Source organism: Micropterus salmoides, unplaced genomic scaffold, assembly GCF_014851395.1.
Source record: "Micropterus salmoides isolate LMB-PRFRI ecotype aquatic unplaced genomic scaffold, ASM1485139v1 Ms_hic_scaffold_1, whole genome shotgun sequence".
Lineage (NCBI taxonomy): Eukaryota > Metazoa > Chordata > Actinopteri > Centrarchiformes > Centrarchidae > Micropterus > Micropterus salmoides.
Window position 1 is genome coordinate 7,107,442 of NW_024040040.1, and position 19,767 is coordinate 7,127,208.

General features: G+C 41.1%; 1 protein-coding gene across 1 annotated transcript in view; it reads left to right on the top strand.

Moving 5' to 3' along the window:
- Positions 1 to 1,146: 1,146 nt before the first annotated feature.
- The window catches only part of LOC119900691 (muscarinic acetylcholine receptor M4-like), a 48,495-nt gene continuing 29,874 nt past the window's right edge, over positions 1,147 to 19,767 (top strand). Inside the window, exon 1 of the mRNA XM_038715872.1 lies at positions 1,147 to 1,680. Within this exon, the coding sequence (XP_038571800.1) occupies positions 1,626 to 1,680 (55 nt within the window). The 5' untranslated portion in view covers positions 1,147 to 1,625. The remainder of the gene's footprint in view (positions 1,681 to 19,767) is intronic.

A 19,767-nucleotide genomic window follows, 5' to 3' on the forward strand; every position in this document is an offset into this window, starting at 1 on the left:
ACCCTCAGTCATTCTTTGCGTTTTAACAAAAGCCCACTCACCACTATTGTCTTCCTCCTTCGGATTACCGTCAACCGTCAGATCCCAGTCGGCGGGCTGAAACCCGGTCCTGGAAAAGGATCTATATGCCGTGGCCACGGTCTTTCCCGGTTTCCACCTCGCCCACTGGAACCCTCGGGTGTCTTGGTATCCGGCTCGAAGGACCAAGTAAATGTCAGGTTCAGACACCTATAATATATCAGACAAGGAAGAAAGACAAGAGAGTTAATGGCTTTTTACTCGCGAGGAGAACGGACAGAGATGTACTCAGTTACAAACTCTCTGAGTTATCTCTTCCGTTTTCTCTCTTTTTATTATATTCAGGGCGTTCCCTAGTTACATGCATGTTGCTGGTCTAAGGGGAAAGGGGGTGCAGCAGCAACATGAAACGTGACATATTATTGTACAGTACTGTTCCAGGAACTATGTACATTAAGCTCAGTCGTTACTTTGTTGTTGTTGTTGTCTGCTCCGTGTGTCATTTCCTTCAGTCACACCATCCGCTGTAGACTTCATGTTAGTACATTTCTACAGACAGACTTACACACTTGCATTAGTACACGTCTTGATATATATATATATATATATATATATATCTCCATATTTATGCGATTAGCAGCAGCAGTCTCCTGTATTCTTCCTCTACTCTCCTCCTCCTCCTGTATACCCCCCCCCCCCCCCCTTCGCCAGTAAGTTGGGGTTTTTTTTACCTTTCTTTCAGTTTCATTGTCTGTGAGGCCTGAGGCAGGAAATTGTGATGACGCTGGGCTACTGTGATGCTACGTGGACCATTTATTTTGGGTGAGGGTTAAAGGGAGAAGTGCAGGTTCAGCATACAAATAATTTATTGCTAGTGAAGTAGACCAAACAGAAATAATAAAAATAGTTTTGTACAGAGTTTCTCATTTTACTGTGTCTGACAACAGAAATCTTAATATTCTGGCTTCTGACCTTATTGATGTTAGTGGTGACTAGTAACTATACATTGAGATTACCAGCACTGTGAAGAAAGACATGTTAAAAACAGAAAACAGAGCTTCAGTCATCATGGATTGGCTGAGAAAAATGACATCACATGCCTCTCTCTCTCTCTCTCTCTCTCGCTCCACATCAGACACACTTTCTGGTGCGCGTGAAACCATGGATGCTGAGCGGCCAGGGTTTTTTTTTTTATTCCGGGAATATCGATGAGTAATCAAGAAGTATTAGTGATTGGTTGCTGTTGATTTGTTATGTGTTTTTATTATATATTCTTATGACAAACCGGCTGGTTGGTACAGCGTCTACCCCCCAGAGAGGAAAACTGCCACATACAAATGTGTTAATATCATACACGAAAGAGAAATCATAACAGAAGCAAAGGATCAGCAACACAGAGTAAACTCTGATTCCGCCGGTGTAGCAGCAGAGCAGGGGAGGAGAAAACAAAGAAATAAAGGGATATAGAATTATAGAAGGACTACGGAAGGAATTGTGGTGCGAAAGCCGGTGGGAAACTTGGAGAAAGGAAAGTGGACAAGAGCGCGAGCGGAGAGAAAAGGAAGAGAAGTCTCGGGTTGGCAGTTGTTGGTGCCCCGCCATGCAACATGAGTAACGACAGTAACGGAGGTGGGGGGCTTCAGCCCCTCTGGAACTTCAATGGTGAGTGAAAAGCTCAATTCATTTTGTAAACAGACACGTGCACAGTTGTTAATTAAGGCTTTGACCGTTTACAGTTGGAAATGTCAAACAAAAGACGGTGTAGGTTCATTGTAATTATATTAACCAATTAAATACATAAAATATGCGTATAATTTAGGATTTTAGAAGTTCAGAAGTTTCTGGATATGTCAAACAACACATGGCAAAAGAAAAAATGATATAATGCTGAACACTGTGAAGCAAATAACGTGGAAATTTTCACAGCCAACTAATACTGACATGTAAATATGTGGCATTCTTTTAAATTATAGTAAATTAAACAAGGGCTGCATTTAGTCCATGAATACTCTTTATTCTGGCGTTGATGTTTTTTTCTACCTTTATAGCTAATAATTGACAATAATTGATAAAGTGCTCTTGGATCAGCAGACATGTGATACTTTGATATCAATATCAGCATCATGTTGAAAAGATGAGTCAGAATAGGGTTTTCTTCTTCATGACTATGTCTAAATGATGGAAGGGCATGTTGTTTTTTGGAAATCCAAACAGAAAGAGCAGCAGCTTTTCCTTTGGGGCAAAAAGGAAAAAGAGAAGAAAAGAGGTGGTGAAGGAGGAGATAATGAACACAGAGTGAGAGAAGACATGCGGAATTAGGTTTTCAGAGATTTAAAAGCCTGAATGAACCCCGCTGCCCCCTCTCCACCCTGCTCTTTTTATGAAATTTTCCCTCATCTTTTCATATTTTTATTGGAATATAAAAGTATCAAGGCTGCAAAAGAGCAAAGATGGATGCAAAGACATATAAATGGAATTATGTGTGTAAATGCATGGTGCAAATCTCAAAACTGCGCAGATTAACATGTTGTGAGGATCCCTCAGAGTGTGTGTGTGTGTGTGTGTGTGTGTGTGTGTGTGTGTGTGTGGAAAGATAGTGAGAGACATAAGAGAGAGAAGGAGAGAAATGTGGGAAATGCAGTTTATAAACCATTAGAAGACATTCAGTGTACATCTGTCAAAAGCCACTTAGTGACTGAACATGTAAAGCTTTAGTTCCGGGCTTTTGTTTTGGTTAACTCATTCTTCTTTGTATTAGACTGCATGATCATGAAAGACGTCAGGAGGTAGAGCAGGTTGCCCGCAAATTACAAGATTGGTGGTTCGATCCTTCAGTCTGCATGTCAAGGTGTCCTTGTTCAAGATACTAATCAGCTTCCGATGGCTGTGCAATCCGTGTGTGAGTGTGAATGTTAAATTCTGTTCTGATGAGCAGTTGGCACCTTTGCCGCTGCCATCAGTGTATGAATGTGACGTAGTTTAAAAAGCGCTTTGAGTGGTCGGAAGACTAGAAAGGTGCTATACAAGTACAGTCCATTTACCATACTGTATGGAAAAGCAAAATATTAAAGACTCACCTTACATTGGAGTCCAATATAATGGGATAAAAACAACTGCCTCAAAACTGAAGGAAAACTCTGACACCTCACTGTCAACAAAAACAAGTTTGTCAGAGGTAGCATTAATTGGCTGCTAGTTTAAAATGGCTGCTCACTAAGTGTATATGTTTATTAGAATAGTATTTAATTATTTGTCTTAACTGACAAATTGCATGTACAAAACAGCATGTTGGTTGAATGAGTTTTTATGTGGTAAAAATAAAAAAAGGCCTTTCTGTCACTGAAGGAAAAGTGGAAGCAAGACTGCGTGATAGAATGAGTGACAGCTCTGAGATCCAGATAAAACATCGGGGGGTTGATGTAACAGTCCCCCTCCATTTTCTGTGATTCCTCCCCTGTCTCCTCCCCTCCATCAGCAGCTCTTCTGTTCTCCTCGCCTCCCTCTCTTCACCTCTTATGCCTGCTCTGCTAATTCTATCCTATTTACATCCTCGCTCCTGCAGAGAACAGATCCCCGTGGTGTATAGGCATGCTTGTCTCTGTGTGTGTGTGTGTGTGTGTATATAGTTATTTGTGTGGATAAAAAATTTTGGATGGGGGTGTGTACACATTTTTGTGTATTTCAGCAAGCAGCGGTGTGTGTGGAGCATTCATTTCTTGTATGCATCTACTGTATGAGTGGGCATGTGTCTGATGTGTTTGTATATAGATGACATTGATGTCTTTGTGTGTCTTTCTTTGCATCAAAAAACAAAAAAACAAAGCAAAAAACCAAACATGCATGCAGGCATGTATGTTTTTTACTCTGATCAGGTCAACTCTGAATACTTTTCATTTCAGCCATTTTGTCATTATTTGAGAGATCTCCCTATTACTTGTGTATGCTGATGCTTAATGCTCAACGCTATAACATGGGGCCACTATACGATGTGCGTGTCATGGGGTCACTATAACATGGTGTCACTATAGACCATGTGCGTGTCATGGGATCACCATGGACCATGTGCGTGTCATGGGATCACCATGGACCATGTGCACATCATGGGATCACCATGGATCATGTGCGCGTCATGGGATCACTATATACCATGTGCGCGTCATGGGATCACTATATACCATGTGCATGTCATGGGATCACCATGGACCATGTGCACATCATGGGATCACCATGGATCATGTGCGCGTCATGGGATCACTATATACCATGTGCATGTCATGGGATCACAATGGACCATGTGAGCATCATGGGATCACCATGGATCATGTGCGCGTCATGGGATCACTATATACCATGTACACGTCATGGGATCACAATGGACCATGTGCACATCATGGGATCACTATATACCATGTGCGTGTCATGGGATCACCATGGATCATGTGCGCGTCATTGGATCACCATGGACCATGTGCGTGTCATGGAGTCAATATAACATGGGATCACTATGGACCATATGCATGTCATGGGATCACTATGGACCATATGCATGACATGGGATCACTATGGACCATATGCATGTCATGGGATCACTATGGACCATATGCATGTCATGGGATCACTATGGACCATATGCATGTCATGGGATCACTATGGACCATGTGCATGTCATGGGATCACTATGGACCATGTGCATGTCATGGGATCACCATGGACCATGTGCATGTCATGGGATCACTATGGACCATGTGCATGTCATGGGATCACTATGGACCATATGCATGTCATGGGTTCACTATGGACCATGTGCATGTCATGGGATCACCATGGACCATGTGCATGTCATGGGATCACTATGGACCATGTGCATGTCATGGGATCACCATGGACCATGTGCATGTCATGGGATCACTATGGTACATGTGCATGTCATGGGATCACTATGGACCATATGCATGTCATGGGATCACCATGGACCATGTGCATGTCATGGGATCACTATGGACCATGTGCATGTCATGGGTTCATTATGGACCATGTGCGGGTCATGGGATCACCATGGACCATGTGCATGTCATGGGATCACTATGGACCATGTGCATGTCATGGGATCACTATGGACCATATGCATGTCATGGGTTCACTATGGACCATGTGCATGTCATGGGATCACCATGGACCATGTGCATGTCATGGGATCACTATGGACCATGTGCATGTCATGGGATCACCATGGACCATGTGCATGTCATGGGATCACTATGGTACATGTGCATGTCATGGGATCACTATGGACCATATGCATGTCATGGGATCACCATGGACCATGTGCATGTCATGGGATCACTATGGACCATGTGCATGTCATGGGTTCATTATGGACCATGTGCGGGTCATGGTGTCACTATAACATTGTGTCACTATAGACAATGTACGTCTCATGGGCTCTCTATAACATGGGATTACTATAGAACATGTGCGTGTAATAGGATCACTATGGACCATGTGCATGTCATGGGTTCATTATGGACCGTGTGTGTCATGGGGTCACTACGGACCACATGTGACGCGTGGTGCCACTTGACGAGGTCAGCAGTCACCAGAACTGCTTGATAAAGGATCAATAACCATGACAACACTTACAGAGAGCAAAGAATATGAGAGACTCTACTATATAGCAACTTCGGACATGTCACATTCACCCCATTCTCCCTCTAAGGCGGAGGCTACTTGCAACGTGCTAACTGCACATCAGAATAGAACTGGACACACTCATACACGATGGCACAGCCATTGGGAGAAATTTGGAGGATTGTGACAAGGACACATGCAGACTGGAGGATCTGGGTATTGAAGGATGCAATGATGACACAGCAATTAACAGTATAGGATGAACAGGTGCAAATAGCAAATGTGAAAAACATGCTCCATTAGTGGAATGCAAAGGCGATGTAGCATTTAGCAAAATTCCAGTGGCTTCCAAAGGATGAAACCAGTTACAGAAAGTTAATAATAACATTTACTCAAGTACTGTACTTTAGTAAAATTTAGAGGTACTTGTACTTTATGTGAGTATTTTCATTTTTTACTAGTTTATACTTCTACTCAACTGCCTTTCAGAGGGAATATTGTACTTTTGACTCCACTACATTTATCTAAAAGATATAGTTAGTTACTTTTCAGGTTAAGATTTCGGTTTAGATTAGAACCTGCAACGTACTGCGTTATAACTCCGGAGTTACGGTGTAATATTTTGTAGGAAGCCGGAGCAGCCGGAGAGAACCTTATAAGACTTATAGTCTTGGCATTCTTTCATCTAGAAACTCCATTCAGGTTTCTCAAACATTCTGAAAAATCACAATATTGTATAATATTCAGCTTTCTTAGAAGTCGTTTTCTTTTTTTTTAAATGTTTCACATCTTTCACACAACATTGTAATGAACATATTTATTAGCTAAGCCATAGGAATTTCACCCTTTGAGTAAATGACCTGGCGTTTGAGTGGTGCCTCTCAGCTTGATCTCTATTAAATGAACTGACCCAGGCCTGAGATAGCAACACATTCTTACTCCCAATTCGTCACATATGGGCTCTTGGTCAAGAACCCTTGGCGTCGCCTTTTAACGCCCTGGGTAGCCCTTTTTTCGACGTTCCTCGGTCAAGTTAGCAACAGTAAATTTATTTAACGTCTGGGTTAGACTTTCAAATTAAAAGTATTTGTTGACATTGAAACATCACAATTTGGTTAGGTTTAGGCAACAAAAACACATTGTTAGGTTTAGGTTAAAATAACGATGTTACATACGTTACTTAACTTAAGTTAGTTAAGTAACGTTGCTTGCGTTACTTATGTAAATTACATAATTTAAATAAAAACATTCAGTGTTGACTTTTTGGAGAAAGTCTGGTTTCTGACCCACCCACCTCCTTACTTACAGCATTTTAAGGAAATATCATGTGTAAAATATTATCAGGGCTGCTATTCACATAAATTATATTTTAATTAATTTTAATTAATTTATAAACCCATGGACTTTGATAACTCCTCTTTTCTGCTCATGTTCTGCACATTCAAAATTGATCCTACATATCCGTGTCCACTGACATGTCGAGAAAAAAACAATATTTAATCATTCCATCATCATTTGATGAGAATTCATATATTTATTTTTTAGAAGTTTATCTGCCCTATACCCCGCTGTGCATTAGCTTGCATTATTACTGCTGATATGATAGAATCCCCTTCAGACCATCTGACAGACCATTTGGATGAGACAAGAAAGTGGAAATCTCACTGAAAACACTTCTGATCAGACATTAATCTCACCACAAATCCACACAAATGTTAATTTCACCATCTCCAATAAAGTGCAGCTCACTGTCGCTTCAGTGGAAAGCATCCTGGAGGAGTAGTGAGAAAGTCCACTTTTATTTTCACTCAAATTAATTCAAAAGAAAGGCAGAAATATTATTTTATTTTTATTGTAGTGGTGGGGGAAGAGGTGGGGTGCGTAAAGAAAAAACAATTGAACATAATTTACAACTGTAGTTCAGCTATCATTGTCTACTCTGTTTCCACCCTGTTATGGCCTAGTTTTTGAGGACACGGCAGTTGCCATGTTGCATTGAGTGTGCCTGTGTGTCTGTGTATGAATGTGAATGTGTTTGTGTCAGCCCCAGATGTTACTGGCGCAATCCCTGTGAGCTGGCTTCAAAATAGGCACAGAGGGATGTAAAGTTGGAGAGAGAGGGAAGGATGCAGAGGCCTGATAGACGAATTAGGGGGTAGAGGTTTGACAAGAGGCAGATGAGGATTTACACCAACTGTTCAAACTAGATTGGACAACTAGTCTGGCCTAGACTGTAGATAGATTGTTTATTGTCCTTTTCCGAGGAAATTTGTTGCCACAGTCTATACGGAGCTTCACATTAAAATATATAAATCAACATAATTACATAGAAGACATCAGATTCAGCCACATTTATACACACTCCATCCTTACAGGGATTGATTGAAACTGCATTGGAAATGATTACGGCAGGAAAACAAGCATTTCTTTTCACACAGCAACAAAGTAGTGAGAGAAATTTGGTATTTTTCAGATGTAATATGCTGTGAAAGTGCAAGATATTGGTTCATACTGGTCATATTGTTAGGGGTCCTCTTTTTGGGACCTAAAAAATGCTTCCGGACAGGGTTTATAAATTGCCCAAAATGTGTGGGATTCGGCTTTTACTTTCTACAATCAGCATTTTTGCATTGCTTTGATCAGTACATTACATTTTACTCTTTGGTGTACTGACTTCTCACAGCCTGCTGGAACGCTTCTCTTCTCTGCCCTCTCCACCGGCGGAGAGGCAGTAGGGAGAAGATCAGGCGCTTTTTTTATCCAAGCGTGTGCACAAAGTTGTTCATCAATCAAAATCACTTTTCCTGAACTGACAAATCACAGCCTGGATGGGGTGGGACATTAAAAAAGGTTGACTGGTGCTGCAGCAAATATTCAAAGTGTTAACCTTGTTATGCATGAATGTTTCTCATTATAGACAAGTTATCACTTCATTAGCATCAACACATTAAAGACTAACCACCATGGAGACCATTTTTCTTGGACAAGGATTTAATGAATGACAACAATGTACCATAATGAAACTAATAAAGGTGCTAGCAATCTATTAGCCCAAATGTAGGCCCTATTAAAGTTCAATAGCTGAAATTTAAGTTCGTTGTTGATGAGGAGTCTTTTGAGTTTAATGGCTGTCCGTATTTATTCGAGCCAAAGTGCACAGATGAATATTTGATCTGTGAATATACACCTAAAAAGTGACTCTTCAATAGCTGAATTGCTCAACAATCATTTGAACCTGTTCCATTATTCACAATAATAGCAGAACATTTGTTTGCTTGCCATTTTTTATCTTTACAGTCATTGTGGAAGCAACTGCAGCTACCCCCACTGAGTGACACATGGTACAAGGAGGGATAAGACATTGTTTATTTAACTGTGTATGCCTATCTATGCTATGTTGGTTTTTGTTTTTTATAAGTTTCCATCATTTACAATAATAATAAAAGAAGCACACCTGTGTTTCTGTATCTTTATTTGAAATATATATTTTTAAAAATTGTTTTTTTTTGTTTTTTTTAACAAAAGCAACATGGCATTACAATTTACACTGTGCTGGATCTATCATTCGATATTCCCTGTAATTTACCACATTTTCACCTGTACATTTTGTTGCCTGTGGTCTGCGAATGTTGGCGTTATGATTCATGATTGCAGTGCAGCCTCTTTTAAGCATACTTCAGCATGGAAGAGTGGTACACCTCCAGAAATACTGTTTTGGTTCAAGTTTGAAAACCACAGTGTGTGCTACAACTACAGATGACAAATTACCTCATAATCAAGTTGGCAGAAATATTCCTACAACTACAAATAGATAAAGTAGTATTTTTCTAGCTGGGTGTAACAGTGTTAGGGCAGTGCAGACAATAGAACAGTGTTACTAGTCCTCACAGCAGTGGCCATTTTTTATTCAGTAACTGTTGAACAACACAGTTGAACTTGAATGAAACAAATCTGACTATGCACAAAAGGCATAGCATTGTGCTTGAAGCTTATCATCTGCTTCAAGTCTCAAAGGAGATTCTTTTCCACCACAACAGCTTTGAGAGCGTGGAAAGCAGCTGAATCTGCTTTGAGCCACGTTTTTCTTCTCCGCTCTATCAAGGCTGGGTGATGACAGGTGTACTCAACCCCATTCTCCTCCCATCTTTGCCACAAATATGAGCAGCAGTGACTTCAAACGATGCAAACAATCCTACAAAACTATGAACGGACTCCAAATGACACTTTTATCCTTCTATTATCAATATTAGATACGGGAAGAACATCTTTATCACAAAATCTTCTCCAGCAAAGCCGCGCTAATGTCTTTAAGTGCTTCACTTCCGCAGCAACTGCAAAGACTCCCACTCTCAATCAGTCTGCCCTCTGTGCAGCATCCAGCCCCGGATCCCACAGTGGAAAGAGAAAAGAGCAGCAGAACTTTCTTCTCACCCTGATCATCTTCTTATAGGCCTTTCTTAGGGATTTTTAAATTGGGGTTCTCTCTTCACCCACAGCCACTTAAGTGGCAAGACATCTTCAGTCAGTTAAAGAGCCAGAAATGGTTTTTCAGTTGCTAGAAGCAGAAGTAAACAATGGTTATGTTATCGGTCCATTTCAGTCCTCTTCATTCACATTGTTCAGCACTAGCCTATTAGGATTAGCCACAAGAAAGTATTCAGGGAAGAAAAGATTAATCTTCGACTTGCCCGCACCCTCAGCCTATGCATACTCAACTTAATTTCCGAGGCGCTCTGCTGGATTTTGTTTTACAGAGTCAGAGTCTCCTCCATTCTTCATCTGCTGGATGATTTGCTGTCATAGATCCCCCGCATGACAATTCAGGCCCGTCCCTGTCCAAACTGAGACATTGTTTTCAGGCGCTCGGCATCCCCCTGCCAGACGAAAAAACAATAGGCCCAGGCATAGGCTTGTAGTTTCTTGGGATCAGACTAGATTCCACTGACATGAATGTGCACTTCCTAAGTCGAGAAAAGCATCCATGAGATGGTCGCTGCCAATAATATCACAAAACATCAGCTGCTCTCTCTTCTTGGCCATCTTAACTTCACCACGCGCATAAGCGGGAAGCTTCCTGTCTACAATATGAAGTGAATGCAGAAGTCCCTGAAACCTGCATTCTGTTGAAAATCCAGCAGGGGGCGACTCTTCTGGTTGCGAAAAGAAGTCCGGCTCATGGGAAAATGACCCTACTTCTCAGCTGAATAATTACCCCAGTAAACATTTTCCTGATGAGTTTATGTTCTTAATTGCTAGTTTCAAGTCTTCTTCAATACAAAATGATGTTCATTTAGTAAATTATGGTCCCATTAGTTTTAAAATAGACCACAAAGCAGAGTATATTTCAGGGCAGGATTATCTATGATTGACAAGTCGTTACCATGGCGACCTGTCAATCAGGCTAGAGCCGACTCGTACCCTCGGCACTGTGTAAATTCAACCAGCGCCGCTGAAAAAGCTTATTAGGAGTCGGCTGTTCACTTTGTCTGGTGAGTGCATTTAGTTTTAAGACTGTTGTTTGCTAGACAAAGTTATCAGCCCTGTTAAAATGACAGTTAACGTGAGTTACAGATGCACCTAGCTAATCAAGCTAGCTAGCTCCGCACACGGCCGTTAGCTCCGCCGTATCGTCACTTCCGGGCACTTCTTGGTTGCAAAAACTCGACATGGTGGCCAAAACTTGAGGCTTCAAAACGGCAGTCCACAAACCAACGATGATTACGTCCACTTCTTAATTACAGTCTATGCATGCGCACCATTGCGCTATTTGATCTCACATTTACTAGATATGGCATCTTCAGTGTCAAATCTGCAAGATCTCATAGATGAAGGGTGCCACTCTGACCTATGATGCTCGATCACTGGAACAGCATCACTTTCTCTATGATGAGTTTTTCACAGATGCTCCATTGTTGGGTTTTTGTTGTTTTGTTTCTTTCCAAAGCCAGCCTCTTCTGAAATGTATGAGATATATCCCATTGCCATAGCATGCGATGTCTGGGGTCAACACTGGAAACGCATCTCAGTGCTATATGACAATGAAGCAGTTGTTGCCATAATCAATAGAGGCGCTCCTCATCTGAAGATATGAAGCCCTTCATGAGAAACTACTTGGTTGTTCATCACTCATACCTTCATCATCACAGCCCGTTAGTTTGTTGGGGAGTTAATTTTTATCCAAATTCAGTGTAGGTCTGAAATGACCTTTTTCACTGCCTGCCACTGTGTCAGGTAGGACTGCCTCATAATAGTTGACTAAACAGGTCGATGAGACGTGTCTTAGCTGAAATACATTTCATTTGTTGAGTAGTCACAGAAAAAAGAAAGCGGCCTCCCGTAACACACGGACCAGGACTAAACACAGCCTCCGAGACCGATGGAGGCTGACGACAGGGAATACAGTACCAACATGATTTACAGCAGCTCTGACCAGGACTCTGACTGAGTTAATTTGTAAGTAACATTACACATCATCCATCGCAAGTAAATCCTGTTGTCATTCGAAGTTCAGTTTATTTACACAAAAACATTACATGCGTGTTTGCATGTCTTTCAGTACATAACAATCACCCAACCTTACTTAATAACAATCACTCACAACGAGGCATTTCACCAGAAACCGTCAGATGACAATACAATGAGTGCTCAATACAGAACCCACAGTTCAATCACCAATAAATGAGTCCTCATTTTAGTTCAAATAAGTTCATATCTCAACAAAACCCTCCTCTTCTGGATCCTTGCTAGCAAGCAAAAAATACAAATTTTGCATTTCAATACAAAAGATGGCCAACAAAAATAAAAGCAAGTGATGCTTCTGGTATCCAGTAGACAAGCTTAGTCATTACCTCCTGTAGTCTGGCTAGTGGAGAAGGGTCCGGCTGTGGTCGGAAGACCATGGGGCACAATGTGAAGGGGTGTGGCGTGAGCATTTAGTTAAACCCCTAAAATCAGAGCCTCTCAATAGGTCGTGTAAGTAAGCAACAAAATATAGCTTTAAAAAAATCTGATTGTTTAAAATCAGCACATCTGACTCAAATTAACATGTGCATAAAATATTAAGCATTTAGTGGATCATCCCCGCTATATTAGTGTATTTAGGAAATGTTACTTATCACACACATATAAATCACATGAGTGTATGTACATTGTAGTTGTCCACCGTGACCCTTTCTATCCCACATAGTGTGTGCGTGTGAACGCATGTATGTGCTGTGTGTGTCTAGGCCACTCATGTGCAGCACAATATGCCCTGTCTCCTTCTCATAGGAGTAGTTTTAATGGTGAAAGCACATTTAGCTCCTGGAAATCTGAGATCTCAGAGTTGAACTTGCTAAAGTAAATGTTCCTGATTTCATCTGATGTTTTGCATCGTAAGAGGAAGTGCATCTCCGTCTCACCAGTCAAACAGTGACAACATGTTCTGTATTCTTCTGGATGCCATGATTTTTTTGTCTTCCTTTTTCGTTCGCCAGTTTGTGGTCACTGAGCCTGTACTTGGTTAGGATGTCTCTGCTTTCTATCTCTGACAGTAGAGAGATATTCTGACAATTCATAATCTCTTTGGCTTTTAGGTACTCCATTCCAATGTTTCAAATAGGTTTCTTTTAGGGCTGGACGATTATGGCCAAAACGATAATCCCGATTATTCACAATTATTATTCATTGGTTTTAGGGACAACATATTTATATTGAACTTTCAAATTTAAATAAACAGACAACGGTTTTCACATCCATGATGTGCAGCATTTCTGCTAATGTACAAATCTTTGCTTCAGAATAAGACTGGTCCTCAAAGTGCATCATGTCGTCTAAGCAAAATATAAATAACATTTTATCCGGAAAGTCCACTGAGTCCAGCTACTGCTGCGCCACGGTTTTGTCCCTGTCCTCTGCACAGCGTTAACTTCCACTGGAAACGTTTCAGGACCTGAGTACATTGTTGGCTTGTTGTTATTTTGACCTTTTTGTGCTTCTACCTATGGCTTGTACTCTGCTGACCAGCAAGAGCTCTTTTTTTCAGTTGTCTTCACAGCTGCATCTCCCCCAGGGAGCATTTCAGAATCAGAGCAGTTTCCCTGCCTGATTTTGCTGACATGTTTAGAATTTGTTGATTTGGTAATCAGAGCTTGATTTTAGATAAATGGTTCTTTTTTGTCTGTTTTAACTGTGTTTTTTGTTGATTTATGATCGGGAGCATGCACAGGGTGTTTTAGTTTGAAAATTGACCAGATTCTCTATGCCGTTCTGTGTTTGACTTCCTGCCCAGTTTGATCTGCTCTGTGCAACTTGACGCGGCTTCTGTAGACTCAGTCGCAGCGGGCACATGCGGACTCGTGGACTTTGATGTCTACTCTGGACTGTAGCAGCAGGAGGGTGCACGTGCAGCCAAATCGCCCCCCTTGGCTGTAAGTTTAGGAAAGCAGCGGCGTTGTGCTGGTGAGAGTGTGTCTGAGACGGGTCAGTAAGTCTCAGCACCAGCTGACTTAGGGGACTTTTCTGGGCAAATGATCAGTCGTTATCTGCCTAATTCTGCTCTACATGCATTTGTTGGTGTTTGCTTGTAAAATGTATCTGCAGAAAAAGATTCTGTTGGATGTTTTCCCAATGGATATAGCTATGATGACTGAGTGACTGACATTAATTTTTAAGTGTTTTTGCCTTCTACATGATTTGTATGAACTTTTTTGTTCAAACCTAAGAGAACATTTCAGTTACGAGAAAATTTAGACAGGCCATGTAACCAAAACACTTCACTAAGCACAAATTTAGCTATCTCTCTGGGTGAGGGTACCTTAGGCAGAGGAATACAAAGAGCGGATTTGGAGAAACAATGTGAATGAAGTCCTGTGAGATGTGGGACCATGGTTATTGGAAAACTGGAAGGGGCTGAAGCATGAAGAGAAACCTTGTGCTGGGAACGTACTTGGCAGGCAGCTATGCACTCCTGAGTATCTGACTCCATTGTGGCGTCACCAGAATCACTTCTGGACCTCCAAAACACCAGGTTGCAACTGATTCTGGGTTTGTAAGCATGGCTAGAGGCATGAACCAACTGGAGAGTGGAGGGGTTGTGGGACAAAAAGCAAGACTTGAACAGGCCAGCAGACAAAGGGCTGAGGGTCTTCATACAAAAGGAGGTTTGCCCATTAATTGGAAGATTGGCAGTTAGATCCCCGGCTCCTCCAGTCTACATGTTGAAGTGTCCACGGGTAAATTACTGAACCTTAAAGTAATTAATGAATGTTTAGTTTCTGTTTCTGATGAGCATTTGGCACCTTGCCCTCTGCCGCAGTGTATGTATGGATGTGAATGTGACATGTTGAGTAAAGCGCTTTGAGTGGTCTGAAAACTATAAAGGCGCTTTACAAGTAGTCCATTTACTATTCACACAGAGACCAAGGGACTCCTGCATGCTCTGTGCAGCGTCCCACTCGTGGTCTCCTCAAATAAAAATGATAATCACACGAGCCAAGCTTTCATCCATGTGGGAGTTGCGATTGGTCTCCAACACTGTGGGTGCTATCGACCAAATCACAGCAAGGAGACAGGAAGCCTGTCGTTTAGGAAGAAAGCAGGGAAAGCAGAATGTGACGGTTCTTAATAAAAATTATGCATGTCGCCACTGCACAGCTCATGTGCAGGTTTCTACTTACTTTTTAAGTTCTTCTGGTTTTTATAAATGTGTTTGTTATCTGATCATCTATGTGTTTTGGAAGGTGGCAGAAATGGAACGGACCGACCTGTTCTGCAGACCTGCAGACCAGGCGTGTGCCTGTTTAAATTTCGAGAGGCACGTTCTGGGTCCTCTGTTTGCAGAGCATACAGCCATCTTAATACGGAACTATGTGTGCAGTAAAGTGGAGATTAGGTGACTGATAAAGGCAACACTTAGAACTACTGAGGGTAGAAGAGGGTCTGAAATGTACATATTATTTTTTTGTGTCCAGTCCCCAATTGACGATGACTCAGCCATTTTGTAGTACAGACAGTGTTTTATCCATGCAGGGAAAAAGACTGACAACAATCCTGTGCTGAAACATGTTGGCTGAATAATGCTCCTCCGGTAAGTCAGTAGATGTTCCTGTTGTCCTGTGCCATAGGAAAAAAAGAAAGAATTTGACAGCCATAAAAAGTGTGTATGGTGTGTGAGATGGAAGATAGACAGAAATACACTGAAAAAACTATGCTGATGTGGATTGATATTTGGATTTGCTGCCAACTCGAAGTCATGGTCATTCACTTCCTTAAACTCTACCACTTGCTATTAAACCAATGTTGTTAGTCATGTTGGTCTTAGTTGGTCGATTGGTTGGCGAAGACTCAAACAGACTTGCCATTGTGTGCCTGTAGACAGATTTGTCTTCCAACAAAACCTAGTAAAGGGAAGACAATGCAGAAAGCTGGAACCTAAATGATGAGATAGATGAACTACCCTGATAACAACGTTCAAAGATGTTGCTTTGACTAGAGGAAAAACCATTGCTTTGAGGGATTATGTATTTGCGTGTGTCTGATGATGGCTTCTTTTAAACTGAGGGGGGCAACATTTTAGTCTCTTGCTCAAAATCAAGGGGAGAGAGAAATGGCATTAAGAACTGGGGAGATCAGCTCCATTACAGTGTAAATGTGTTAAATAGAACAGCTAATGTTGCTAGTATGCACACACACATTTACACGCTTACATGCATAGCCATACTGACACAGAGTGCTGCACTGTGCTTGGGGGGTATAATACAAACTCTCTCTCTCTCTCTCACGCACACACACAAACATTTTTTAAACTGGAACAAGAACAAACCAGTGGCTTGACCGGAGGAAAAAGAGGGAGATGTAGAGATGAAGAGAAAAGAAGGAGAGTGTCTACAGACGGACATTTAAAAAAAATGTAATGTAAATGAGACAGTTTGTAGATTCCTGAAACACAGAATCAGACATACCAGACTTCCTCTGACCTCAGTATAATTTAATAAAATTAGACTTGATTGTTTCATTGGGATTTCTGTTGATAATTACTCTTAAACTAGGCATCTATATGCAGGAGGAAAAAGAACCCAGTAATAAAAAGCAAGTTCCACATAGAGATGTAAAATAATAGTAATTGTAAGAATATAAATATTAATAAAAACATAGTGACAGTAATAATTACAACAATAGGACTAACAATAGTAATTGTAGCAGTGGGTGTCGCGCAGCTGTAAAGAAGCAGTGACAGCATAGATTCTACTCAGCCGATCTGGTGCACTTCTGCCACTCTGGATTTGATGTCATCGATGTTTGTCGCATTTGACACATCTGTAGCAATCCATCCATCCATCCATCCATCCATCCATCCATCCATCCATCCATCGTCAACCGCTTATCCTGCATACAGGGTCGCGGGGGGGCTGGAGACAATCCCAGCTGACATCGGGCGCAAGGCGGGGTACACCCTGGACAGGTCGCCAGTCCATCTGTAGCAATCCAATTTGCAAAAATCACATTTCATGTGGTTTATTTTCTATCCAGACCTTCTAAAATCAATCAAAAATACAGATTTGGGTTGAACAATTGGCCTCATTCACCAACCGTTCTTAAAGAGGTGGTATTATCTCCTTTAGTATCTCCTGTTATTGAGTTATATACCTTTTTTGTGCATTTAATAAGTTTGGAAAGTGTAAAAGCCCAAAGTCCAGCCCAAAGGGAGTTCCCATCTCCCACAGAAAACTCTGCTGTGAACTGCTTGAAAACAAAACAGCTGCTTTGCCGAAGCTGTTTTCACAAAGATCACAGAATCAATGCACACTCAAGAGCACTCTCACACACAATTGAGAGCTGACATCTTTGTGCAAAATAAGTAGTTATTCCAATTTGAAAAGTATCTGTGTTTGTTTCTGTGTGTGCACATGGCCCTGCCCTTTTATTGAGATTAACGGGGCGTTTAATTATGCTAAAAAGGAGAAACGGGGATGCATTTACACTTTTTGAAGACAATGGGATTCATCTTTCTAAGACTGCTGAGACATAGCTGAGAACAATTGTGCAGTTTAAGAATATGTCATGAATCAGGCGTAGACTTTTCTTAGGAATATTCTTAAGAACAAATTGAAGAAAACAACTTTTTATATTGATGCCACTGGTCTGATCATTTTGCTGCTACTCAGCTCATTAACTCTGATCAGTGCAATTGGAATCTAGCTGATCTTAATCATGTTTGAAATCTGTGCTGAGCGTGTATGAGTGAGTGTGCTCTCCCACCTCTAATGTCTTTACAATATTGCACCAAGAAATTAAAAATGATTATTGGATATTGTTGTAAAAATGAATGTGAGCCATGTGTCTCTGAAACTCCAGATGTCTTACACAACATGTTTAATGGAGCCCGGCCGAGGAGACCGTAGCATCAGCATACAGAGTGTGAACACAAAGCATAACCAACAAAATCTGAAGAATCCCTCCTGGTCCACAATATTTATCTGTCAGCTATTCCATAGTGTGTCTGGTCTTTCTTTACAAGTTCATCTTTAACTGACCTAAATCTGAACAGCCAATCTGCTGGATGTTAGTCACGGTGAAATCTGAAGGTCTCATGTACTGCATTCGAAGCGGAGACAGTGAGTCTATAAACATACGAGACTCCAAGAAAACACAGTTATCTGCTAGCCTTGAGCCTCAACTCCAGCGTCTCCCTATCAGCCAGCTGTCATCACCCTGACAGGGAGAGGGACGGAGGCAAAGGTCTTTGTCTAAGGAGTCAAGGATCAGTCTACTTCTGGGGCATGCGTGACCTGTAAATGACCCATATCTCGCCCAAGGGCGTGAAATTTAGTGGGGACAATAGGGATGTCAATGTCTTGACCAGTATCCAGCGACCACTGATTTGTCCCTAGCATTAATTTTGATCAAATAACTAAATTAGGGCTGGGCAAATTAACACGTTATTATCGCGTTAACGCATGAATTAATTGACGCTGACAATTATTTTATCGCATGTTAACGCAGTTTGTTTTTAAAATTATGATTATTTTGAAAGTCCGTTGCTCACTGGCTCTGAATACACATGGGCCTACAGTCAAACCATGGGTCACAGGAGGGGTGGGATGTTGATCAGCCTGCAAATTACCCACCTAAACAAGCAGCTGAGGGAGGCTTCGGCAGACTGCAGCATCAGTCTCTCTTCCAATGATTTGTGCTGAATGTTGCATACAAAAAGTTCAAGACAATGTAATGTCGACAGCGTGTGCGTGAGGCAAAGCACAACCACGAACGCACCCGCCTGTCGCTACACCTCGACCACTTCACCTCACTCTAACAGGGAAACTTGCTACTGAACATAGACTCTTTATGCTGCTCCCTGATAAAAGAAAAATGTTTCTGCTGATTCCTGTTCAGAAAAAAAAACAAGACAACTAGACTCGTTTTAACAAGCTAGATAAAAGGTAATGCCCTGACAGTAGCAAATAGCTTTGGTTTAATATTTCATTTGATTACGTTAATGTTTAAGTTGAAATATTTTATTGCTACTGTGTAAAGGGAATACTGCTTTTGTATATAAAGCAGTACATTTAAATAAAAAGTATGCAATACACTATTTTAGAATTCATTATTCAATTTTGCGCGTAACAATGCGATGAATCACGATTATCGCAAGAAAATCACGCAATTAATCACAATTAAAAATTTTAATCGTTGCCCAGCACTAAACTAAATATAACCACTGTTCATCCGTCAGCGTGTAGTCAACGTATTTGGTACACAAACGGTTAACAGCTCAATCAATTTTCAACTTTTAAAGGATTATGTCCTCCCCCCTCACATGCCTCACCGTGGTTTGGTCCACTGCCTACATTTTTCAGATCTTTAGCGACTTTATTTCTAGAAAGTGAATAGTGACAAATCTAGTGAGTTATGCAGACCATCTAGGGGAAAGTCAGAAATATACAGGGGTCATCAGAAAATTACCTTCGCAGATTCTTTAAATAAAGAAATCCTTATTTATTTTACTCTATTTTACATTCTCCTACTATTCTATCCTCTCCTGTCCCACAACAATAAACGCATGAATCATCAAATAATTAACATTAACGTCAACATTAACATTACAGCGAACCACCGCCACTGCTTTTGATGAGTTTCTCGACA